Source organism: Pongo abelii, chromosome 21, assembly GCF_028885655.2.
Source record: "Pongo abelii isolate AG06213 chromosome 21, NHGRI_mPonAbe1-v2.0_pri, whole genome shotgun sequence".
Classification (NCBI taxonomy): domain Eukaryota; kingdom Metazoa; phylum Chordata; class Mammalia; order Primates; family Hominidae; genus Pongo; species Pongo abelii.
In genome coordinates, this window is record NC_072006.2 from 9146076 (window position 1) to 9173033 (window position 26958).

General features: G+C 35.5%; 1 protein-coding gene and 1 long non-coding RNA gene across 8 annotated transcripts in view; one reads left to right on the forward strand and one right to left on the reverse strand.

Annotated features, from left to right (window-relative positions):
- MACROD2 (mono-ADP ribosylhydrolase 2) overlaps positions 1-26958 on the forward strand; it is a 2107194-nt gene that overhangs the window by 535088 nt on the left and 1545148 nt on the right. For all 7 annotated transcript variants that reach the window (XM_054542042.2, XM_054542043.2, XM_054542044.2 and 4 more), the window contains exon 4: positions 763-792. In XM_054542042.2, coding sequence (XP_054398017.2) covers positions 763-792 — 30 coding nt within the window. The remainder of the gene's footprint in view (positions 1-762; positions 793-26958) is intronic.
- LOC129052189 (uncharacterized) overlaps positions 1-26958 on the reverse strand; it is a 32900-nt gene that overhangs the window by 2344 nt on the left and 3598 nt on the right. The window contains exons 2-6 of the long non-coding RNA XR_008517080.1: positions 15497-15664; positions 10221-10344; positions 7751-7849; positions 5430-5512; positions 4159-4335 (exon numbers count right to left, since the gene is read on the reverse strand). This is a non-coding gene — a long non-coding RNA (uncharacterized LOC129052189). The remainder of the gene's footprint in view (positions 1-4158; positions 4336-5429; positions 5513-7750; positions 7850-10220; positions 10345-15496; positions 15665-26958) is intronic.

Here is a 26958-nt window from a genome sequence, read left to right on the forward strand (position 1 = left end):
ATGGAATAAAGCTCAGTATAGTGTATATTGAATTATGCTTTCTGGTTATTATATTTGGATAAATTTAGGCATAAGGTTGTTTAATACTTCAGCAGAAACCTGCAATGGAACTTCCTAAAAATTTGACCTTGTGAAAGACATCCAAATGGAATTGTTTTATATTTTTTTTAGCTCCTATAAATGTGTGTGTAGGGTTAATAAATAAATAAGTAAGAAATAGCACAGCATTGTTTAACGTTTATTTCTTTCCTCAAAATAAAAAAGTTAATAGAAAAAGTAATAAATTGTTATTATTTAAGAGTTATTTCTTACGGAAAAATGTTTTGTGATAGCTTTGTTTCATTGTGTTTAACTTAATTTAAATTACTATAATGCTTTTTTGTTACATTGTCCTTTGAAATCATTGAAATTGGCTAAATAATGTTGTTCTATTCTACTTGATAAAATGGAGAGCTCAGAAGATTAATTTAGATACAGAATTGAGAATAAAACAGTCTCAATTTGTGCTTAATTTTATTAGAAGGAAATATATTATAAAAATAGCCATTTGAAGAGAAAAAAGATAAAAGTAGTGAAATATTTTAATTTTCAAACTCTCATAAAATAGTAATACAGGCTGTCTTTAAATGAAAGTAAATATTTTGTGTTTATGTATGTATATGAGACATGTGATCATTATCAGCTTTATCTTGAATTACTCTGATATACTATATTTCTTATACATATTATTTAATATCTTTTGTTGTGTTTTGTTTTAAACAGCAAATGCCAGTCTTCTTGGAGGAGGAGGTGGTAAGTCCCGAACATCACTTAACTTAAAATACATTTTAATTGTTATACCAACTACAAGATATTTAGTAAGTTCTGTGACACTTAAAAGAAAATTAATTTTGCTGTAGTCATCAACCACAAAAATGTTAATCTTCCAAAAATAATTTATAACATAAATACCTTGGTTTACTTAAATACTGTTTTAATTGACTTCGAGATATATACAGTACTCTTCTTGTCAAACTCTGTGTTTCTACTTTTGGCATAAGGTGTAACAGCTATAAGCTATACAAACACACATGTAATACGTGTGTACATATTACAGAGTTACTTTTAATATGAATTCTAAAACAACAGAACATTTGGAGGCTATGGTTTCTTTTTCCACTATAATGACTTTCTTTTGCTTTTCATGACTTTGTAGCCTGAGAGCTTAATATATCAGCCACTTACTTTGAAAAATAAAAAAGAAATTACTGTTGACACTCTGCTTTTTCTTTATGCTCAGTTAGAGGAGAAAGAGAAGGAGATCAAAGTGAGCTGAGGGAGACAGAGATTCCTGTACTGGGAATTTTTTTGATACTAAAATCTCGTAACTATTTGTATTTTTATTTCTAGGTTAGGAAGATGAAAGCTTTCATAGTCCCAGTATATATAATATAGTAGGAGAGAAAAAAGTATACAATTAGAACAGAGTCCTTTTCATATAAGGCCCAGATGGACATAACTAGGTTTGTTTTCTCTTTCCCTGTCACTCTCTTTCTCCCTTCCTCTCTTGCTCTTTCTTTTTTCTTACACACAGTTGAAATAGATAGGATTGTGCAGAGCCTTAGGCTTTCATCAGGAGGTTTCATTGTAATTTTTATTTGGAAATTAAACATTTAACCTTTGTTTCTCTGTAAGAACAATTGATTTTTAAAAAACAGAATCTTGAAAATAAGAAAAATAGAAAAGTGTTTGAACTAGAAAATGCTCTTCATATTATCACATGTCAGTGCATGTTCTATACCAGAGTATCATGAAATGAGTGTGGGATTTGAAATTGGACTTACTGTGTGGAGACTGTGAAAGCATTACTAAATATCTCCAAGCCTCAGTTACCTCATCTTTAAAGTATGAGGATAATATTAACTATCTAAAGTGTTTATTGGGAGAATTAAACAAAAATATTTGCCAAGTAACTAAGTAATAGAATAGTGGAGGATTCATAAATGTCTATTTCTTTTCTTCTTTCCTAAGTTATTTTAGAAAATATGAATTTGTAGGATGTTTCATTGCACTTGTTATTTATTTGGGGGGGTCCTTAGAAGTTGAATTTCCAGTAATTTTTTCTCTCTGTCTCTTGTAATAGGTGAAGAAAACATGATTAAGATAAATTGTCCATAGTGCTGATTTTCTTACAAGATATATTAGTATTTTAAGAAACCTCACGAATATTGTTAATAGCATAGAGGAAAGTTAAAATTGAGTCTATGTAAACACGTTCATCAAGTTAAAACAACAAATTAGGTAGACGATTCAGTTATTGCTTTTGAGTATTTAAAAAAATTGACTTGACTAATTATATTAGTTAAAATCACTTTAGCCACTATAACAGAAAAAGTAAAAAACATTAAAATCCAAAATAACAGTAGTTTAAAGGAGATAGAAATGTATTTCTGTCTCGTGTAAAGGTAGTCTAGATACAGGCTGGAATGGTTGTATGATGAATCAGAGACTCAGCTCTTACTTTTCTGTTCTTTCCTAGTGCATGGCTTTCATACTAAGATGACCTCAGGGTACAGGATGGCTGCTGGAGCTCTAGCCATCACAAATATGGTACAGGTCAGGAGAAGCAGGAAAGGCAAAACATGAAAAAAAGTGGGCTTCCAAACATGAGTCAGTTTTCTTTAAGCAGATTTCCCTGGAATCCCACATTGTCTTTGAATCTGGACAGTATTCATTCCTAGCATGTAGTCTTTTATTCCAAGAAGCAATGCACTCATCAGAAAAAATTACTGTTTTGTTCACTAAGGAGGAAGGGGAGAATGGAGGTTGAGGAAAACAGTGTAATGTACCTGCCATGGTGGTTACCTCTATATTGTCAAACTGATTTCTTTAAATATATGTATGTATTGTTGGTGTGTATAGAACTGACTCTAGTGATTTGGCTTGTATTTTCTTATGATTCCTCTCTTCTCCGTGAGAAGATTTATGAATTTCTAGCAATGATAAGACATTCATGAATAGGCCAACTCAGTTTTCTATTTAGCTAAAGTCTTTATTTTAGTGACTTCCTCTAGATGGTTGATTTTGCTCAATTTGTCACGATTTATAATTTTTGAATAATAAAATTAGCAACTCAGCATCATCATAAAGATAAATTACAAGTATTTAAGATGGTTGTAATTTCTTTCATTAAAGTAGGTCATTGACAGGTTTCAGTTTATTTATGCACTTCTGGAGATGTCAAGATTGCTCTAAAACACATGTCTGATTTTTGGAAAGCTGCATTTAAAAATTAAGTTTAAGGAATATTTTTAGCCTTCTCTGAGCTGATTTTTGACCTTCTGATTCTGTGACAAATCTTTTTAATCCTCTCAGTGATATTTGTAAAGTAACAGCTAGTAATCATCTAATAAGAAGCAATTGAATTGATGTATTTCTCTTGGATTTAATCAAACAATTCCTTTTTTCAACATGAATTAATATCCCTTCAAAGGTCCCTTGAGAATAATTTTTTAATTGACTAAACAATTTGATCAAGAAAATTTGACACCACATACAAAAATAATAATGGGACCTAAGTCCCCTTCTTTAGATCCTCAGGAGGGCTTCCCCCATATTCTATATGAGTAGTACCTGATTGTGAAATGTAGACAAAATTATTGTATGCAAAATTGTATTAGCCATAAAATCTTAGCATTTTGTTGTTCTTTTTTGAGTGCTTACCACCAATAAGACTGATCCCCTGAAAGACTTAAAAAATGGTCACGTATCATCCTCTCAGTGCTGATTTTAAAGTGAGAGATTTACTTTACATTGATGTGAATTTTCATCTTTGAGCTAGATATCAATCTTTCTATGAATGTATTGCCACTGACTGCAGTTCATTGTAATGAGCATAGGTGATGTGATTACTTCTACGCAGTCATTTCGGTTAAAATTTGATAACTTTTACCAATTTGCTTGGTAAAATTGATCACTTCTGTTTATATATTCTAGATAGGTTGAAGGCAGAGACAGTTACGTACTAATTTCTTAATTTAATATATAGCTGGTCTATAGTGATTGAATTGTACTTTTCAGGAGGCATTTATATTAATGTTAAAAATCTTTGAAGTTCCGTTAATTTTTTTGACAAACTTTCCATTATTATTACCAACAGTACCCTGTATATTATTTTACCTGTTGTTATTTTAATGATTGAGAGAAACTTCTTCAAGGTTGCATAGCTTATAGGGCAAAGTTGGAATGAGAAGACAGTGTTCTTGACTGCCACTCCACGGCTCCTTGCCCTGGCACTGTGGTTTTTAATATGCCTCTGCTCTCCGGGTTTGCTTTTCTACGCACAGATGGGTAATTCTGTTTACACCAGGAAAAATAAGTGAGAGGACAGGAAAACATACAGTTAAGATATGGATGTTGCATTCCTTGGCTTATTTTCACAAGTCTCAAGATCTATTGATAGCTTGAAAGTCGATACAATGGCACTGTCTTACAGTACTCTTGGATTGCTGCCCAGATTCATATACTTTTTTGTGCATTTGAGATTCAGTCTTAGAAGACACTGCGTTTTAGATACACGTTCACCCATCTGTAATAAGAATGTTGTACATGCACAAGGTCCTGTGATACTGATACTTTTGGAATATATAGTAAAATATAAATCATTGTAGCCAGTCTTAAATTACATGAAGAAGTAGAATTAGAAAGAAAAATCAGAACTAAAGAGCTAATTCCTCACTTCCTTTTGGATCATTATACAATAGGAACAAAATTTACAGTCTCTTACTTTAGATAGTATCTTTTCTTTTTCATTGACGTAATAGTTAACACAAAACTAGAACCTGCTGATAGAACCCAAGCAGGATATTGTTTATGGGATGTGCTTCCTCCTCCAGTCTGTCAAAGCACTTGAGGGATAATGCTAGACATTTAAAATGATAGTTCCTGACAGAGTGGTAACTTACTGTCTTTTGTACACATAGCTTTATGACTGCCATTTTAATCATATATACATACACAGAGATAAAAAATAAACATATATATTTGCATCAATGCTGTAATTTGATACCTTATTCCTGAGATGATTCTGTGGCAGGTTAATAGATAAGTACTGTTGTCTAGTAAGCAAGTGCTATTATCTATGCAGTCAGCCCCAGCTGCAATGCATGCAAAGCCATTTGTCCAACGTGAGAACAGAGAGGACACTGTGAGCCTTCCCACCTCTGATGGCTTCCTGCTCTCCTTCTGCCCCTTGGAGTAGGCCCAAAGATGGACAAGGTTCAGTGTCTTGTGTTAGTACCTGCTCCTCTAATCTCCCTCATTTCTGATTTGGACAGTTCTACTTGCAGAGAGGATTCATAATGCTTGTCTGTTATTAATGTCCCTTCATACAATGAGGCTGTTTGTGTGATGTACCAAAATGCATGCTTGAAAAAGAATAAAATTATAACCTGGGTGATAGGTGCACCAAAATCTCAGACTTTGCCATTAGACAGTTCATCCATGTAACCGTAAAATACTTGTACACCAAAAGCTATTGAAATAAAAAAAAAAAGAAAAAAAAGAAGAGTGAAATCATAAACCATGTGCTGTTATATCATAGATAGTATTTGTGCATCTCCACACACCTATCATCTGTTTCTAAACACAAACACACATATGTGCATACATTCATTCAGCAAAGATTGAATTACTATTGTTTGTCAGTATTGATTATTGATTGGGCAGTAAACACAGCCTTTTCCCTGTGGCCAATCATGATCCCTGTTCAGCTGAATTACTAGAGCAATTATAGTTGTCTGCATTCTTTCAGATGTTCCAGGGATTCTGCTGGCATAGTCTTTTGAGTTAAGATGATGCTTTAACATTAATAGGATGGGCATTGGATGCCTTCTTTAAAAGGCAGAGCAGATATCCTGAAAACAACTATTTTCACAAAAAATCTGAGTTGCTACCTGGAATTCCTAACATGAAGAGCAATGTGTTTAAAGGGCTTTTTGAGTGTGTTTAAGAGGGAATGATTTCATAAATTTTGTCTTAAGCATTCACAAGCGGAGTGGAGCACCCTCTCACCCTCCCTCCACATACACAACGGCTTTCCCAGCATATATCACTCCAGCGCTCAACATCCTGCAGTGATTCTGTTTCACTCTTGTTAAACCTCCAGATGTGGCCAGGCTTCAGGCATGCTGGGAGGAATCTAGGATAGCAGTCAGCAGGGAGGGACTGAGGCAGTTTACAGAGGGTAGAGTGTTGGGGGTTGCCCCTCAGGAGAGTCAGTCAAGCATGGCTAGTAGTGAGTTTGCCAGCTGGCCTGTGCTCAGCAGGGGAGGGGCCCCAGCCATGGGCCTGGGGAACAGCAACAGCCTCTCAGTCCTGAGAGAGAGCAGCATGGCAGGAGAAACTCAGGGGCTCTGGCCTTTTCACGCAGGCAGGGAGCAGAGATGCAGGAAAGGATGTGATGCTAAACCACAGAAAATAGGGTTTAAATCTTAACTGCCTCGGCCAGGCACGGTGGCTCATGCCTGTAATTTCACTACTTTGGGAGGCCAGGGTAGGAGGATTATTTGAGCCCAGGAATTTGAGACCAGCTTGGGCAACATAGTGACACCTCATCTCTACAAAAAATAATAAAAAATTAGCCAGGTGAGGTTGTGTATGCCTGTGGTCCCAGCTACTTGGAAGACTGAGGTGGGAGGATCGCTTGAGCTCTGGAGGTTGAGGCTGCAGTGAGCCATGATCACACCACTGCACTCCAGCCTGGCCATCAGAGTGAGACCCTGTCTCAAAAAAAAATCTTGACTGCCTTAGGTGGGATCGATCGTGGGCACTGTGGGTGGATAAGCCTGCTAAAGGAGGCCAGGAGGCCCAGATAAGAGGAAGAAGAGGGAAGGTGGTTAGGGACCAGGAGCCAGGCCAGGTCTGACAACACTGAGTTACACACTGAGCCAACCTACCTTTGCCCTCCCTCCTTCCCTCCTCCCCATCTTCTGTCCTCCCTCCCTCCTACCTCCCTTCCTTCTTTACTTTCTTCCTTCCTTTCCCTGTTTCCCTCCTTCTTTCCTTCTTTTCTTTTTCTCTTTCTCAGTCAACAGCAACTATTGATTACCTCTTGTATACTAGCCTTGAAATCAGTGTAGGTAAGATTCTTAGAACTAAGTGCAGCCAGAGGCATAAGTAGTTATTTACACATTAATATCTTAAGAACTAAATGGGTTCTTCATGCAGGGAAAATGAAACAGAACAAAGGAAGTCAACAGCTTATAGTGGTCAGGGAAGGCTTCCCAGAAGAGGTGACACGGGAGCAGTCTTGAATGATGAGTAGTAGTTTTCAGGAAGCAGAAGGTCATGATCTATTCAGATGTATTTCCTACTCTTTGCTGTAGAGATCCTGCTCTGCCATCTCCTCACTGTTCTGCCATCATATCATCCAGGCCTTGGTTAAGCTGTTTTCTTTGACAGTCCCAGCATGCCACTTAAAATGGAGTGAAAAGTGTTAGGGCAGAACTGAAGAAAGGAACTCTGGTGCTGGTGATGTGGGTAGCAAACCTCCATCAGAGCAACCTGGGCAAAGTCTGGTGGTCATCGCCAGTGCGAACTCCTCCCTGCTTTACTTTCTCTTGTGATTACCTCACCTGCTTCTCAGTCTAGGGACCATCTCTACAGCTGCTCACTCCAGTTGGATTTCTAGTATGTGTTTTCTTCATTCCACATGAACTTGTCTAGTTCTTGCACTTAAAGTTTAACTCAGCCCTGGTTGCTGTAATCTTACCTGCTGTTTGTCTTTAAGCCTTCCAGATGCTCTTCCTGGTAGAGGAAGGTGAGGTGGGGAGGGTTCAAAATCCAAGCCATGCATCTGGTTTGAACTCTCCTATTGTAATGGCAATTCCAAGGACATAATTTGTTTATTACACTTCTAACTTTGGTTACTGTGATCCCTTCATTCTAAAATAAACTTCAAAGTTATTCATCATGTTGACTACACATGCTCCCACTTCTAAGTGAACCTCCCTGTTGAAAGGGCAACCCTATGCAGATTAAATGCTCCTTCTCACTGTAGCCATACCTGAACCTGGAAGTGTGTATTCCCCAATTAAGGCAGAAACTTTCTGAGAGTGGGTAATTTCATATTCATCTTTATAGCCCTGGCTCATTCTGTCACATATAGTAGGTGCTTTGAGATACTACTGTCTCTCATCCCGGATTCTCAACATGTTTATGTAGTTCAGTTTTGACCAGTTTACTTTGGAAAGTTAATCTCTTTATCTTCAAGTGATTTCTAAATGAAAAAAACCCCCAAACTTCAGAAATGCTTATAATAGGCAACCTGAGGATTATATTCATATTTATACAGTAATTATTTTTATCATAGTATTATCTTTTATTTTTAAAAAGTTTGTATAGCCAGGATCTCAAAATTTTCTTTAAATATATTTACTTTAAATGGGCAATAAAGAGAACAATATGTAATTGAATAGATGGGGAAATGAAATACAGAGAATTTACATTCTATAGATCACATGGAAAGAGGGAAAGCCTATTGTTTCATTCATGTTTTACCATATTGAGGGTATTTAACCAGTTATATCATTCTCCTTTTTCATAGTTTGATTTTAATTTATTAATAATTTGTGTTTTACGTACTACAAGTAACTTGTCATTGACATCATATTACTAATATGTATACTAGTGTTATCCTACAATACGTTTCTATTTTTTTTTAGCTTCAATAACATAGAAAAATTGTATGTGTTGGTGTTCTTAACTGGATACTCTTTTAAGGTCACTTGTTTCCATTTTGCTTTTGATTTTTAGAGTTTGCCTTTTTAAAATTGGTTTCGTAATTGGTATGTATTATTTATATTTGTATGTTTCATAATTAACTCTTTTTAAAAAAATAGAGGTTTAGTCATTCTTTCAGAAAATGTTAAGATTAGCAAATCATGCTCAAAGATAGAAATTAAAGGTTGTAAAGAAAAAGGAATAAAAATAATGGAAGCCCTCTTTTCAGATGCAGAAATACGTTGGTAAAAATTCTAGGCTCTTATAAGTTCTCTCACTGTGTTGGGCTAGCTAAATGATACCTAAATGGTTGGAAGTTCAGATAATATCTATAAACAAATATTTTAAAGTTAGGAAGTACTCTAACAGGTGCCAGGATATGTCTACATATCTTCCTAATTATATAGTAGCTATAGTATAATGCTTGTGTAGCTTATCTACTTGCGTTAAAGGTAAAATCTTTTTAAAACTATAAAAAAGAGAAGCTTATTGAGTTCCCGATTTAAATATCTCTCATCCCCAAAGAATCTCTGACTGTCACTTGTTGGTACACAGTAGGAAACAAATTTCAAGCAAAATACTGCAGGTCAAGCCTGTTATGTTTTGGGATGACTACATTATATTCCTTCAGTTTATGGCAAAGAATTTTTTTTTTTTAACTGTATCTGATGTAGCTCCACAGTAATACAAGGTGGGGCAATTTCTTAGGGAGCCACTTTTATAATCTTTTTCGTTTTTGGCACTGTTAAGAATCCTCTTCTTCATTTACCCCTCAAACTGAAGATACTGTAGGGATGAATGAATCTGGCCAGTTCTCGATGGCAACAAATTCAAGATCTCCAGGATCCTGTCACAGGCACTGTGGGTCCCTCGGGTTACATGATCCCTTATTGCTGCAGCTCTGTCTTTGGTCAAAAGTCATTATTTTTTTAATGAGTTAGGACAAATTTATTGTTTTGTATACTAGTTTCCTGTTCTAAAATGATGGTTATAATGGCACCTAACTACTTTACAGGGGTGGAATAACTAATTGCCCACTGTAAAATGTTTTTCAACTACAAAGTGTTAGATAAATGAGTATCACTCTACTTGTCATTATTATTAGTGTTATAGTGTAAATCTGAAAGATGAAAGTTGCTGGATAATTGCAAGATATGGTGATGGTGTATCCAAATAAAGGGGAATAACCTGAATTGTTGGATAACACAAATCCAGATATCTGTGTAGTAGAAGAGTTTGTTTTACAGAAAGATAATATAGATAGCTGTGCTTTAATTAACCCCTCAAAAATCTGAGGATTTTACATACAAATATGGATAGAGGAATATTCTAACAGTAGTTCATTTCATCGGTATGTATAGTGGTCATCATAAGGAAGTGTCTTTCAAGTATTTAAATGCCCTGAGTCAAAAATAATTATATACTAGAGTATGAGGAATTCCAGCTTCATGCAACATTACCAGTCTAGGAGAAGGTGAGCTTAAGGTAGTCTTCAGGACAGGACACGTGATAAGGCCATCTCTTAAGGTATGTGAAAGGAAGCCAGAAGCAGTAGCGTTTTTCTATTCAGGCACATGCTTGGCACTGGGGAGGAACAAGGGATCCCACAGAATAGAGTTAATGGCCTACTCATGTGTATCTCCAGCAGGCAGTCAGACCTGGAAAAAGAAGTAGGGAAAGAAAAACCTAGCAGAAGCTTAGAGTACACAAGGGAAGGGTGGTGCTGCAACCTGGAAGGTGACAGGGAAGACCAGGTATCCTCATGGGGGCACCTGACCCTGAGTTTAAATGGCAGCAGGAGAGACCTGGCAGTAGTCTGGAGCCCACTGAGGTCAATGTACAGACCCCAGGTCTGAAAGGGTGACCCAAGTCAGATTAGCTCAGAGAAGGTTGAGGCTGCTAGAGAATCTGAGTCTCCAAAACTGGCTTTGGGAGTGGGGCTGAATGGAGCTTATGCATGGGGAGAATCAGTGGATTCAGCTATGAACAACTGGGAGAGAGATGCAAGAAGACTCAGAAATGTACAATATTGGGACGTTCTCCAGGAGAAGATGAACAAGAAGTGATGTCTGAGGAGTTGTAGCTAAAATACTCTCTCAGCTTCTGCTACATGGTTATTTCTGACCAATAAAAAGCTCTCACAAATAGCAGTGAGGGGCACAAAGCCCTCACTAGGCTAAAAATCCACTGACTCTGCAACTTCCTAGATGCTGAACACACCAAAGGCCTCACACTTACAAATGTGGTATGATGTCCATGCCTGCAGGGTCAGCTTTGCAGGACGTAGACCAAAAAGACTTTTACAAAGCTCCAGGTTTCATTTCTAGCATGATTGGAAAAAGCATAATTTTCTAGTCAGATTTTGTTAAACAAGGAATAATTCTACATCTCCATTAGTACAAAAGCCTTGCTCTGTCATTAGATTATCTCTACTTAAGAATCTTCTAGCAGGCCTCTCTTCATGCCCTGGATGGTTGGGCACTATCCCTACTGTGTCTCCATCAAAGTCAGTGCATTTTCTTAGGTAACTATCTCTCTGTCCTCTAAGATTATAGATTTCACAATGACATGGACTGTTTCTATTGTGTTCACTTGCTGAAACCTCAGAATCTTGTAGAAAATTTGACATATAATAGGCACCTACCAACTAGCTGTTGGACAGATGGCTAAAGAAATGATGGTAGTAACTAACATTTATGGGGTGCTGATCTGTGCCAGGCACTGTGTAAGAATTGCACATACATTATCTATGTTAATTATCTCAATATTCTGAGTAGATAGATATTATTATTCTTCTCATTTTACAGATGGAAGATCAAACGCTCAGTGAGGTTAGGATGAATAAAATATTGGGCAGACCCAGTATTTAAGCTAAGACTCTCTCCAACTCCAAATCCCCCTTTTAATCATTGTACTGTAAGTTCACCAGTTCAAATTAACTTAGTATTACTTATGGGAATAAGGAGTATATTCATGGATTTGTATGTCTCTGAACCTTCTTATTCTGATTTTTTCTGGGCAACAGGTTTTCTTCTTTGAATTTCCAACCTATCCTTATGTCTAATTCTCAACCTCTGGAAATAGCTTTACCCCTCAGAGTTATTTCCTGGGAATAGAAGAATCAGTGGTGCTAAGCTAGGAATTTCTAGGCTTGTCTCTCCTTCTTTCTCAGTTTGAATATGCTACAGTATCTGTTCTTTAACCTTAATTCTGATAAAATAGTATTTTCAATAATCAGAAATTCTGAGGATTTTGTTGTATTTATAAATAAGAGAAATAAACTATAAAGTTGAAGTCCTCTTTGACTTTTCTCAATTCCATTTTTCTTTCACACAGACAATCATTATCATTCGGTGTACAACTTTTTATTTGTCATAGTTTTATATACATATGTATCTGCAAATAACAGACAATATTGTTTAAAAATGTTGCATAAATATATTATGGGCATTCTAAAATTTGTTTTTATTTTATTTTATTATTTTGCTAAGCATTGTTTAAAAATGTATTCATGTAGATATAGAAACCACTAATTACAAAATGATTACTCTAAGGATACTTTTGGTTTAATTGAGAATGGCTTTATGCCTATAAAATTCAGTTCTGTTTTTGAAAAGTAGCTTTTAGGAACATATGTACCAGTTATACAAGAATATATCGTCATAGTCCTGGTACAGCTAGTCTTTCTAATGAAGATGATAAAAGTTGGAAAATTTGAAGTATGTACAGTATATAGTTTTGGAAGGCAGCAGCAGTATTAAATTTCAACTCCCACGAGTTTAGATGTGCCAGGGTAGTATATCTGGATAATATTTAGATTGGTGCTCTTAAATCTGTCTAGTGTTTCTTTGCACATATCAAGGAATACCTGTTTTTGGCCTAAAAAATTTTATGCCAATCTTTATACCCAAATGCCAATGGTTAATTCATCCTTTAAAAAATAATACAAGATAACTTTGATAAAACACCTAGAAAGTTCTTATGTTTGTCTCTTTTCCCTTGAACAGGGAGAAGAACTCTATTACAAGTATTATCTTAAATATACTCTGAATTAATGGTTCTAAAATTTGAATGTGCATCAGAATTGCTTGGAGGGCTTGTTAAAACACAGATTACTGGGCCTTATGCCCAGAATTTCTGTTTTAGTAAGTCTGAAGTGAAGTCCATGAATTTGCATTTCTAACAAGTTCCCTTTTAATGCTGACCCTGCCAATCTGGGGACCACACTTTAAGAATTACTCCTCTAAATAAAAGTGAATAAAGAGGGGACTTTAGCTTATGGCAGAGTGAAGAGATTGGTAAATTCTCTCTCCAAAAAAAGCAGCTATAAGGCTGGACAAAAAATCCCCAACAAAATAAAATCATAACCATTTTAGTACTCTTAACATCTAAATAGAATATAACAATTTGAGAAGGATTTATGCTTCAAAAACTGCTGAACTTCGTAGTTGGAAACTATGGCAACCTTGCTCCTACCCTCTGCATTTGGTTGTGTGGAAAATCTGCAAGGGTTGGGAGTGTTGGGGGGTGGGCAGGTTGTGCCCCTGTAGTCAAACAAGATTCATAGACTTTGAGTGGTGAGTGATTAATACTCCCTGAAGAGTTGTCAATGAAAGTGATGATCTTGGCCAGATGAGGGCCAAAAGCCTGAAGTTATGGTTGTGGTTGGGACCAATATATTTCTGGCTACCACTGAGCACATGCACAGTGGAGACCAAAGAGACCCTAAGCTTTTTATATACTCTTGTCCAACCCTGAGGCTATACACATTTGCATAGGAGCCACAAAAGGCCAAGAAGAATATAAAAGCCAGAGAAGACTTGTAGATGGCCTTAACCATGGAATGCACTTCCCTACCCATATAAAGATCTGTGAACAGAGAATGGAAGTCTGTCTGGCTCAAGATATTTGTGCAAAAGGACTATGCAGTCATTGGCTGAAAACTTATTTACAGTGAATCAGGAGTAACCCTTGGGAAGCCAGAATTAAAAATAAAAAACAAGAATAAAAAAAAATCCAGGCGAAGATGTCAGAGACTGCTGATCATGAAGGAGACGTATTTTGCAGATTTAAGCCCAGGTAAGTTACCAAACAACTCCAAAACCTTCCAGCACCGATAACTTTCAGATAAAAAATAATCATGTTCCGGCCAGGCCTGGTGGGTCACGCCTGTAATCCCAGCATTTTGGGCGGCTGAGGTGGACAGATAACGAGGTCAGGAAAGCGAAACTGTTTTGGCTAACACAGTGAAACCCTGCCTCCACTAAAAAATACAAAAAATTAGCCGGACGTGGTGGCACGTGCCTGTAGTCCCAGCTACTCGTGAGGCTGAGGCAGGAGAATCACTTGAACTCAGGAGGCGAAGGTTGCAGTGAGCCGAGATCACGCCACGGCACTCCAGCCTGGGTGACAGAGTGAGACTCTGTCTCAAAAAAAAAAAAAAACTAATAATAATAATTGTGTTCCAGAGTTACGATACTATATTATTCAAAACACTTTTAAAAAATGGGACATTCAAATAAACAGGAATCTGTGACTAGTATTCAGAGAGAAAAAAACAGTCAAAAAGTAGAATGGTGATTACTGTACACCAGTGGGGGTGAAGAAGGAATAGGGAGTTATTATTTAATGGGTACAGGGTTTCAGTTTGGGAAGATGGAAAAAGTTCTGGAGATGCAGGGTAGTGATGGTTACAGTTGAGTTTTGGCCATTATTTCTTCAAATATTTATTCTCTTTCCTCTCTTTCTGGGGCTCCTGTTACATATATGTTGTGAAAAAATATGCAAATAAACAGGTACTTGTGACTAAAACTCAGGAAGTAAAAACAGCTGAAAAGTAGAATGGTGATCACCAGAGACCAGTGGGGTGAAGAAGGAATAAGGAGTCATTATTTAACAAATACAAGGTTTCAGTTTGGGAAGAAGAAGAATTTCTGGAGATGCAGAATTGTGTGAATGTCTTTAATGTTACTGACCTGTACTGTTAAAAATGGCCCAAATGGCCAAGTTTATGTTATTTTTATATATATATATATTTACCACAATAAAAAATGTAGACAATAGAAACTATGACTGAGTGTCTCCAGATGTTGGATTTAGCAGACAAAGATTTCAGAGAATTATATTATATTGCCATTTTAAATACAGTTAAGAAACTAAAGGATACATATATTTAAAGAATTAAAGGAAAGTGTCACAACAATGAATCAATAGATTCTCCACTCCCCACTATGTTGATGGCCATAAGGATGGTGGCCCATGTTCGTGATACAGTTTGCTGATGCTGCAGGAAACAACATGGACCTTGTTTTTCTATGATTGAGTGCACTGGCCTGTTTGTTGTCTCCCTGAGAAATCAGCTCAGGGGTTTGCCTTTGTTTTACTCAACTCAGAAATTTCTGAGGGCTGGAGTGGCCTCCTGAAAGTATTTAAAGGCAAATATACTAGCTACAGCCACCTGAGACAAGGGATGTGAAATCATGCAAACATTAGACATACAGAAAAGCCTGGGAAAGAAGAGGCATGGAGGGAGAGAAGTGATTTGAAAGGCTTTCACATGTGCCAGGAAATCTACAAAGCCACAGATAAGCCCAGGGCTGGATGCATCTTCAGAAAAGACTCAAGAAACAAGAGTTTCACCTCTGGTTCACCTTTAGGATCAGTGAAAACAGGAAGTGAAGGCTAAGGAAGAGTTATAAATAGCCTGAATAACTATTGAAGAAATGCCTCAACATACAGTCAGTCTGCAAAGATGGGAGATTTTCTTTTCTCTTTTTTTCTCTTTTCTTTTCCTTTTCTCTTCTCTTCTTTCTCTTCTCTTCTCTTTGCTTCTGTCTCTTCTCTTCGCTTCTTTCTCTTCTCTTCTCTTCTCTTTTCCTTCTGCTCCTTTTCTTTTCTTTCAGCTCTAGGCATTTAAGGAAATACCTGTCAAATTGTTATTTGACCACTAAGCTAACAGAGCAGAGACCTCAGTGACCACACTTAACAAAGAACACAGTCTTCATGCAAATGGTTTAGAAAAATCACTGAACAATCAAAACCCATGACAGCAGCCAACAATAAACCCAAGGGAGGGAGAGAGAGCAGAATCTGATTTTCAGAGATTTGACATTAGAATATTTAAAGTTCACTTTTCATCAGAAAATTACAAGGCAAGCACCTCCATGTTCCTGGCATTGTTCTAGGTAGTAGCAATATACCTATGAACAATGTGGACAAAAATCCTTGCTCTTGTGAAGTTGGCATTTTATTAAATAAATATATTTGTTCACTAAGGCCTTAATTTTTCAGCATCTTATTATGGTAATTTTCAAACACATAGAAAATTAAAACAATTACACAGTGAATTGTTCATATGTTTACCACCCAGATTCTACCATTGACATTTTACTATATTTGTCCTATCTTGTATCTATCCATGTAGCCATCTATTTATCCGTCTACCAATCCATCCTTTTTGCTTATAGCATTATATTTAAGACCACACAATGAAAACAACCTAAATGATCAATAGTAGGGGATTTGTTAAATAAATTCATGTATTTGCACTCAATGGAATCATATGCAACCATTAAAACTTATAATTTTCAGACTGAGGAAAATCTGTATCTAGTTTTAGGAGAAAGAGCAGGATATTAAACTACTGCGCACTTTTATTTTAACACTATATAAAAAACTATACAAATCAAAAGAACCATAAGCTATTATAGAAAAAGGAAGGATACTTTATCTGTTAGGCTAGAGGGTTTTTTGTAACCATTTTTTTCTTTCCCCTTTTTTGATTTTCATTAATGTTGTTACTGCATTATTTATTCGGTACATACATTTACAGTTTTTTAATTGGGACAATAAAATCATTAACTGTAATGTGCATCCAAACTATTCAGCAGGACATGGAGAAAATTGTAATATATTTGATTAACTAATTGCATATTGGATATTTTTTAGTGCCTAGATATACAAAGATGAATAAAATGAGCTATTCCTTGCCCAATAGAAGTTCACAATATGTTAGAGACTATATATCTCCATAAAATAATAAGTATATGATGAACAATAATTGTGCTGTGTATATTATGTAGTGATTAAGAGTGGATTTTGAACTGATTCTTTAGATTTGCTCCCAAGACCCATTTCATACCAGCTGTTTGATATTTGGCAAATTATTTAACCTCACTTGCCTGAGTTTCTTATCTCTAATGAAGTTAAAAATACTTCCTACTCCTCACATTTATGTGAGGATTAAATGAGTTAATACAAGTTAAAAGCTCAGAATAATCTCTGGCACATTATAAATAGTAAACAAATGTTAGCTATTTAGTTATTATTTTAAATATTAACATTGTTAAGATTTAATGTTAATATATTGGTATTAAGATTCTATAATAAGTTAGATTTTTCTTCAGAACTTCTGATTATGTATTTATATGTATTTTAGTGCATATATACTGATACACTGAAGTAAAGGTAACGTATTTATGTTTGGATGATCAGATATTAAAGTTGCAAATTTTACTTCAGCCCAATATATTTATATTCCCTTTTAAAAGTCTTTATTGGCAAAACATAGGTAAAATATTCCAACCCTTAGAAACATAAGGTGGAACTCATTTCTAACTTAAAAATTATTTAAGACTATTTTAGGGTACAGATTGATTCTCTTAGAAAGTGTTCTGCTTTCTATTATCTTAGCGTTGGTGTTTAAGTTGTATAAATTTATGGCAGCGTTTGGAACTAGCTCAAGGTTTACATTTGATCAGGATATGTGGTCAGATTAAAAGCAGTTTTTCCTTAGCTCTAAGCCTAATGTCAATAGAAAACCATATTGAAAAGAAAAATGTCTCTTGAGTTTTCAGAACATATTGTGTAATTCCATGGTAAATGCAAATATAAATATTTTGTGATTAATAAAAAGAGAAAAACATGAGAATTTAGATGCTTGCTTCCTAAATTACCAAAGTGAAAAGAGGACATTTATTTTTGTTTCTCTTTACCTCACTTCCACAAGGAATTTAAGATGGAACAGTTGCCAGTTTATAATTCTCCTCTTGAATATTTTAGTGTCATTAAATGGGAATAATTTGGATCACATACAAGATTATGATGGAAATGATAGAATGATGTAATGACTTTGGAGCGAGTTTTGTCTTGTCTCAGGAGAACTCATAATTGGATTGTGTTTATGGAAGAAGATGAAGAAGAAGAGACCCAAAAATGGAATAACCCTTTTATCTTCATCTGACTCTCTATTCTTGTCACAGTTTTTATCTTCAGGAGGGCACAAATAGCCTCTATCTGATTTCCCTATCCCATGCATAGGGTTTTCTTAAAGTTTTTTCATGAAGAAGAATTTATTTTTAAAAATTCTGTTCTATTCATCATGTGTTATTTTTAAATGAGTTTCACAGAGATACTCTGAAGCTGAAGAGGTTGTTTTTAATAATCTGATGTTACGTGATAAGTACTGGAAAAAGGTGGACGCAGGGAGTGGATGGTGTGATAAAATGCTGTGGGTGTAGGTCCTCAACTGCAGGTTGGTAAGTGTTTTTTTGGTAAGTCAGGAGATAATTTAAGCTTACTTATGTGATTGCTCTATTCCCCATGATCCTTTGCGATGCTTGGTGAGACAGAATGAAAGAACTCCAGGTCTTAGCTGTTTGTTAGTGAACTGCTTTTTCTTAGAGCTGATGCTTTTGGTTATCAAGGAAGTCTGGATAGTGATGAAGACAAGTGTTGGCTGGAGGGAAGCTGAAGATTAGGGTTATTTTTTGAGTAAGAAAGCATGTAACTTAATTGTACACTTAAAAATAACTGAAAGGGTGTATTTGGATAGTTTGTAACATAAAAGGGTAAATGCTTGAGGGGATGGATACCCCATTCTCCATGATGCTGTTATTTCACATTGCATGTCTGTATCAAAACATCTCATGTACCCCATAAATATATACGCCTACTAAGTACCCACAAATATTAAACATTTAAAAATTAAAAAATATATATATGCATACTCTTTAGGAAAAAAGACCACTCCCAGTTCAGCTAATATCTGTGATCTTTTTGGATATTTTACTCCTGAAAATGGCTTCGATGGCTTCATTAGAAACAACCTAAAATATTTCTTTTCCATAGTGAATAAATTCTGAAAGATATTTCTCCTCATAAAATTTAACTAATTAACCTAATGTCATCCTTGGAATATTTAAACGCTATGTCTGTTGTGTTTGGTTTAGGAAAAAGGACAACCCTAGAATCCAATTTTTTTCAGATTTTGCACTATAAATTTATTCATATATATTAAACAAAGTTGCTGACAGTAAAAAAAGTTGTATATCCTATTACATGTGTGATTTAGTAATATCCTTTAGGACACAATAACAATTATGAGGTACAATAAAATTTCATTCTGTGCAGAGCTTTTCATGGAACCTCTAACCTCAATTCTTCCATAGCACTGTACTACACCACGCAGTAAAGAAATATCTTTTCAACTTATTTAGTATTTGAGGTATAAAATCTTGAGGGGGAAAAATGAGGATTTCAGTTGGATTTGAAATGAGATGGAGAGTTAATGAAACAGAGAGATACAGGCGGGATTCCTCGGGCTGTCAAGAGTAGGGAAGATTGAAGAGGCAAAAATGAATTCAAAGTGCATAGGCAGATGCAAAGATATCCATGAAGGTCTGTCATCCATGATATTAGCTAGAGCAAATAGGCAAATTTTCTTTTCCAAAAGGAAGATATATTTAAAGAAAAATTAAACATAAGGGGAAACTTGAGAGTGATTTGTAGGAATTCACATCAAGCGGGTGGTCCTGTTTCTCAGCCCATGCTGAAGCATTCCCCATCTGCCATCTGAAGGGAAAGAGCATTGAATTCTTAAAGTATGGGAGTTTCCCCTGTGGAGGAATGAGAAGATGCAGTGTGCAGCTAACAACCAAGGCTTGGGGGTGGAAGATGGGAAGAATCTGAAGAGCATGGAGGTATTAGGGCCATGTTAGACTGAATGAATGAAATAAATACGGGTTAGAGAAAAGTGGAGGGAGGAAAAAGTAAAATCAGTCAAGAATTCTAATTGCTTACTCATTTGGAAATTAATGGACACTTATGAATGAGGCCTCGCTGCCCAGAAGCTAGGAAGTAGCTTAGGAGTTGTTTCCTGATGGATAAAGCAGTGTGCAGATTCCAGTCACTTGGGTCTGTTCTTGCTTCTCATGAGCACCCACCACACACGTACTTGACCTGAGAGGAGATGCTCTTGTTGGAAACTAAGATTTTTTGTCCTCTTGTGCCTCACATTATATAGTCACTGGAGGTGAAAGATCAAAGCTGGAAAAGTCATCTTTGAAGGAGAAACACCTTTCCTCACTCATGTTTACGATTTTTTTCTGTCTTGGTTTCATAGAAAAACCATGCAGGTACCCAGAGCCCTAAGTTGTTGTGCCATCTGTATACCTGACATCATGTGCAAATAACAACAGATGATGGAATTTCACCTAGGGTCTGATTGTGCCCAGGGAGACTTCATAGGCTCCAAATGCCTGCTTTTATCTTATACATCGAGAAGCCATTCAAACTTTCAGGGCTCTGCCAACTTGGCAAGAAGAAGAGTTGGCAAACTTCCCATGCTAGTTTTCTTTTAGTTTGAAAGTTTTGAAGTGGGTCTGAGGTTGTGATAAATGCTTGTGAGGTCTCTTATTTGTTGACCGTAAGCTTTTCATCATTTGACATGAATGAGAAACATCATTTCTTTGCAAGGATATTCCCTTTTTTCTGTTTCTTTAAAGTTATCTTAGCGACTTCTCAGTTACTGTATGAAACCATAAATTCTCTGAGCAAATGCCTGTTTTGACAGAGAGCTTTAAAGATACATGGCAAAAGTTTAAACAGGTCCTAACTGATGGGATTTAAATACTGTATATAGTAATTAAATAGTTATGCTAATAAAACCCTAAAGCACTGCTTGCATTTTTCTTCTTTAATCTCTCAAATTTGTCTCCAAGACTCAAAATTCATGAATTAAATGAATTAGCCAAGGGAAATATAATTGTGTTAAATTTCCTAAGTGCTTTACACACTGATGAAAAAATTTAAAGTTTATAATAAATCTACAAATTATAGGTGGGGGCTCATTTTACCACATAGCTTCTTTAAAATGAAACTCCCAAGCATGGTAAAGAAATTGCATATAAATACTTGCTGCAGAAGTAAGAATACATAAAAAAAACTCACTATGTACTTGAGTCTATTTGATTTGTTATGTTTAGATGGCTCCCATATGAATAAAATAACATTACAACAAAGCATTTTATGACTTTTTCATATGGATTGGTTATATTTTGTGCGTCTCAAATAATCTCTATCTCCTTTAATATTCCTCTGTAAGTCACCATTACATGGTTTTAGTTCTTACATAATGGGATGCTATTAAATTTCTTCTCTCCCTTTTCTTAAAAACAAAAACAAAAACAGAAACAAAAATTAAAAAAACACTCCCCAAAATGCTATGCTATCTTTTTAAATTTTACAACATTTTTAGCCATGGGCTTCATATCTAGCTCAACATTTATTGTCTTTCTACTTTTTCTAAATGATTTAAGGCTTCTCTTTCTCACTGGACTTACTGTAAAGTGACTTCTTGTGCTTCTGTCACTTCCTGAACCAAAGTTTCTGGCCTCATTACACTGTGAGAGACTTAGGACCAGGGGCAGAAGAGAAGCCTTGACTCTCTTTGAGGACTAGGATAATATGATATGAACATAGCAGGCCACTGAAATGTGAGCATCCCATAAATAAAAGAGAATTATTGCCAAGAAGCCCTTACTCAGCCAGACTACACTTCCAGTTTCTCTTGCATCTAAGTGGAGGCTTGCATCTAGTTTTCACCATTGGAATGTCAGATAAAATGACATATGTTCTTTCTAGCCTGTTAGGAAGCAGATGTGACTTCTCCATGCTGCCTTTCCCTGTCAGCTGACTGGCTATAGAGGACTCTCAGGACATCACAATGTCATCCTAGCCACAAGATCAAAAAGAGTAGAGTTTCTGTGTCACCATGTGGAGAAAACTTATCCACCAATCTGAAACAATTACATTAGACTACTGCATGGGCACAAAATAAACCTCTGTTCTGTTAAACCACTGAATTTTTTTTATGGCAGGTAATGTTATCTTCACTAATACAGGGAAGAAGTCCTGCTGCTTGTCAGACTTAGAAGGGCCCACTAATCCTGTTGAACCCAGAAGAACAGGAGCAAAGCTGCTCTGGTGTGTTGAATGGTGCCAATACCTTGTGAATAAGAGAAGTCTGCTTGACCAAAAGACCTAGGATACAATGGATACCTTCTACAACTTCCTCTTAGTGACTATAAAACAGAGAAAAGCCTCTTCTAGGACTTCCATGGTAGATTTTCCACTGCTTAAGCAATAGCATCTGCTTAGTGAATATGCCTGCTAAAGAAAAATCCAGGCAAGATAATATTCACATTTTATTTAAGAATATTCTAGATGAGGAAGCAATAATTGAACAACTAGAAGTGTAGACTGTGTCATTAAATTAGAGCTAATAGAGGAACTGGAAGAGAACTTTATCAAAAAGAGAAGTGCTCTCAAGAAGACTGAAGAAAATCATGAAAAAAGAGCATTCAAAAGTATTCTGGAACTTAAACTGAAAATTCTACAAAGCTCAATAGATGAGCTGAAAAAGAAAGTCACTGTGTTACTTATCATGTAAGATTAATGTTAGGAATAACACATAAAAGAAATGTTTCACAATACAGTGCAAAAATAGAAAAAAAATCCACTTAATTTTAAAACTAACTCTGAAAAACTGTGGGGAATATATATAGAGAGATCCGGTATTTCCGCTTCTGGCTTTGTATCCAGAGGAATTGAAATTGGTGTGCCAAAGAGATATCTGCACTCCCATGTTTATTGTACCATTATTCACAATAGCCAAGATATGGAAGCAACCCAGTATCTATCCGTAGTTGAATGAATAAAGAATATGTGAGATACACACGTGCGTGCGCACGTGCTCACACACACACACACACACACACGATGGAATATTATACAGCCTTAAAAAAGAAGAAAATTCTGGCATTCGTGACAACATGGATGGACCTGGAACATTATGACATTATGCTAAGTGAAATAAGCCAGGCACGGAAAGACAAATACTGCATGATCTCACTTATATGTGGCATCTGTAAAAGTCAGTCTCACAGAAACAGAGAGTGAAAAACTGGTTAGCAGAGGCTGGATGGGGATTTGGAGAGAAGAGGAGCTGTTGATTGAAGGATACTAAATTCCATTTAGACTGGCGGAATAAGTTTTAGTGATCTATTTCACTGCATGGTGAATGAATTATAAGGTATTATGTATTTCAAAATTGCTAAAAGAATTGATTTTTAATGTTCCATCACAGAAAAGAAGTTGGTAAGGTGATAGATATGTTAATTAGCTTGATCTTTCTACAGTGTATACATAGATCAAAACATTACATTGTACATTATATATTATATAATATATTTTATATAAAATATAATTTATTTTATATATTATATACTTTATATAAAATATAATATACCTTATAGTATATATTTTATATCTATAAAATCATTATCTCTCAAATAAATAAATAAAAAAGAAATTTACCTAGAGAGCAAAATGCCACATTTATAAACCTTTAAAGCACTTGGGTATCATATTTTGCTTAACAAGTATTGCTCACCTCAGAGTCTTAAAATGTTCTATTTAAAAATACTATTATTTTATCTTTTGACATTTAATTTTTAAAAATGTAATTTTTCACTCTGATGATAGTTTCTTTTGCTGTGCAGAAGCTCTTTAGTTTAATTAGGTCTCATTTGTCAATTTTGGCTTTTGTTGCCATTGCTTTTGGTGTTTAGTCATGAAGCCTTTCCCCATGCCTGTGTCCTGAATGATATTGCCTAGGTTTTCTTCTAGGGTTTTTATGGTTTTAGGTCTTACGTTTAAGTCTTTAATCCATCTTGAGTTAATTTTTGTATCAGGTGTAAGGAAGAGGTCCAATTTCAGTTTTCTGCATATGGCTAGCCAGTTTTCCCAGCACCATTTATTAAATAGGGAATCCTTTCCCCAATTGTTGTTTTTGTCAGGTTTGTCAAAGATCAGATGGTTGTAGATGTGTGGTGTTATTTCTGAGGGCTCTGTTCTGTTCCATTGGTCTATGTATCTGTTTTGGTACCAGTACCATGCTGTTTTGGTTACTGTAGCCTTGTAGTATAGTTTGAAGTCAGATAACATGATGCCTCCAGCTTTGACAACCTACAGAATGGGAGAAAATTTTTGAAATCTATCCATCTGACAAAGGGCTAATATCCAGAATCTACAAGGAAATTAAATAAATTTATAAGAAAAAACAACCCCATCAAAAAGTGGACAAAAGATATGAATGGACACATCTCAAAAGAAGACATTTATGCAGCCAACAAATATATGAGAAAAAGCTCATCATCACTGGTCATTAGAGAAATGCAAATCAAAATCACAGTGGGATACCATCTCATGCCAGTTAGAATGGTGATCATTAAAAAGTCAGGAAAGAACAGATGCTGGAGAGGATGTGGAGAAAAATAGGAATGCTTTTACACTGTTGGTGGGAGTGTAAATTATTTCAACCATTGTAGAAGACAGTGTGGCGATTCCTCAAGGATCTAGAACCAGAAATACCATTTGACCCAGCAATCCCATTACTGGGTATATACCCAAAGGATTATAAATCATTCTACTATAAAGACGCATGCACACGTATGTTTATTGCAGCACTATTCCCAATAGCAAAGACTTGGAACCAACCCAAATGCCCATCAATGATAGACTGGATAAAGAAAATGTGGCACATATACACCATGGAATACTGTGCAGCCATGAAAAGGATGAGTTCATGTCCTTTGCAGGTACGTGGATGAAGCTGGAAACCATCATTCTCAGCAAAGTAACACAGGAGCAGAAAACCAAACACCATATGTTTTCATTCATAAGTGGGAGTTGAACAATGAGAAGACATGGACACAAGGAGGGGAACATCACACACTGGGGCCTGTCAGTGGCTGGGGGACTAGGGGAGGGATAGCATTAGGAGAAATACCTAATGTAAATGATGGATTGATGGGTGCAGCAAACAACCATGGCATGTGTATACCTGTTTAACAAACCTGCACGTTCTGCACATGTATCCCAGAACTTAAAGTTTAACAGAAAAGTTTAATTTGATATATTGTATATAGGATGAGGTAGAAGTTCATTTTTTTCCACATGTATGCCATTTATCAGTGCCATATACTAAAAAAAGTATCCTTTTCCCATTGATTTTAAATGCAGCTTTCATGATGTATTCTATCCTTTTCTGGTATATATTTTCTGGGCTCTTTTTTTTAAACCAATATTTTGTCTATTCCAGTAGCCATATCATGCTATTTGGTTATGATGTCTTCAGAGACTGTTATAATGTTTGGTGAAAAAAGTGCTGTCAGTACTGTTTTCTTTTTTGCAAACATTTTTGACTTTCTATTCATTAATTGAATTTTAAAATCATTTGTCAGTTTACAATGGTTACTGGAAAACATTGACGTTGTAGTTCTGTTTTTCATTGCTTACTTTACATATTTTATATGGTTTAAAACTTTTAAAAATAAAGATATACCTCCATTATGAAATTAATTTTTACATGTTTTATAATTTATATTGCTTTCGTAAGTAGGACTTTTAAAAATATCCACTATTATTTGATTATTATTGCTATTAGTGAAATGCTACTGAGTTTTTTATATGTATATTTGAATCCAGCTACTGTATTTAATTATCTAACTAACTCAACTTCTTTCTTAAATTGGAGACAAACAAAGACTGTCTTTTCTTCTCGATAGTTTTACAAATTATGTCATTTTTAGAGTCATTTCATTAGATGGAACTTCAAAGGCAATATTGAAATAATTATGATAAAGCAGCCTTCTTTATTTTTTTCTTTATGTGAATGGAAATCGTTTCAGTGTTGTCCTGTATTTGGTGTTTGCTGTTGGACTTTCATAAATAGTCTTTAAGATGAATCTTCCTATCCATATGTTAAGTAGAGTTTTATTACAGATGGCTGCTGAATATTACTAAATGCCTTTTAGGTGTTTATTAATACAATTACACCATTTTTGTCTTCTTATTTGTTAGAGGAGGTTATGGTATTCCAGAATCAGAGAGAGAAAAAGTCAAGAAGAAAAGAGCGGCACCTTTATATAAAAATATAAAGCCTGGCTTATGCCCTGGTGAAACATTCAGCAAGGGAGATAAGACTAAAGTGTTTATATCAGCACTGCATAGGATATAATTCATATGAAATTATGCAGTTCAGAGAGGATGCGCAGATATGAGTGAGGTCTGGATTTCACAGGAAAGGCTTTTTGAAAAATCACAATCCTTAAAGCTGGAACAAGATAGGACAAGCTTATTCATGACATTATGAAAGCAGAGAAAAGATTAAAGAACTGAAAATTGCATATATGTGGTGGCGAAAAAGTTATTCAGCCCCTGGAAATGAAAATGCTGGTGACTTTAAATATATGAAAACAATACAAAAGATAATTTGTTCTTCTTCACTAGAGATAGACAAGAGAATGACTAAAGTACTAAGTTAAACAAAGAAAATTATAGCAATGTGAAGTGTTAGTCACTGGAATCTTTTACCTCCCAACACAGTTTTCTGAAATTTTAAAAACTTTCTCTTCTGCTTGAAAGCAAGAACAAGGAGACCGTTCGTAGAATCAAGATTCATTGATTTTATGAAGTATATTCAGAAAAACCAGTTCTGCTGCTTAGTGATCTGTTTACTCCTGAAATCCTGAAGTGTCCCAAACTGTAGGGAATAAGATCAGAATGTGTAGGGTTTTTAGAACCTAGAACACCATGAAATTGCACCAACTAGGGGGAAAAGGACTGAACAGGCACTTTTCAAAGAAGACATACATGCAGCCAAAAAGCATATGAAAAAATGTTCAACATCACTAATTATTAGAGAAATGCAAATGAAAGCCACAGTGAGATACCATCTCACAAGTCAGAATGGCTATTATTAAAAAGACAAAAAATAACAGGTGCTGGTGAGGTTGCTGAGAAAAGAGGATACTTACATACTGCTTGTGTTACTGTAAATTAGTTCAGCCACTGTGG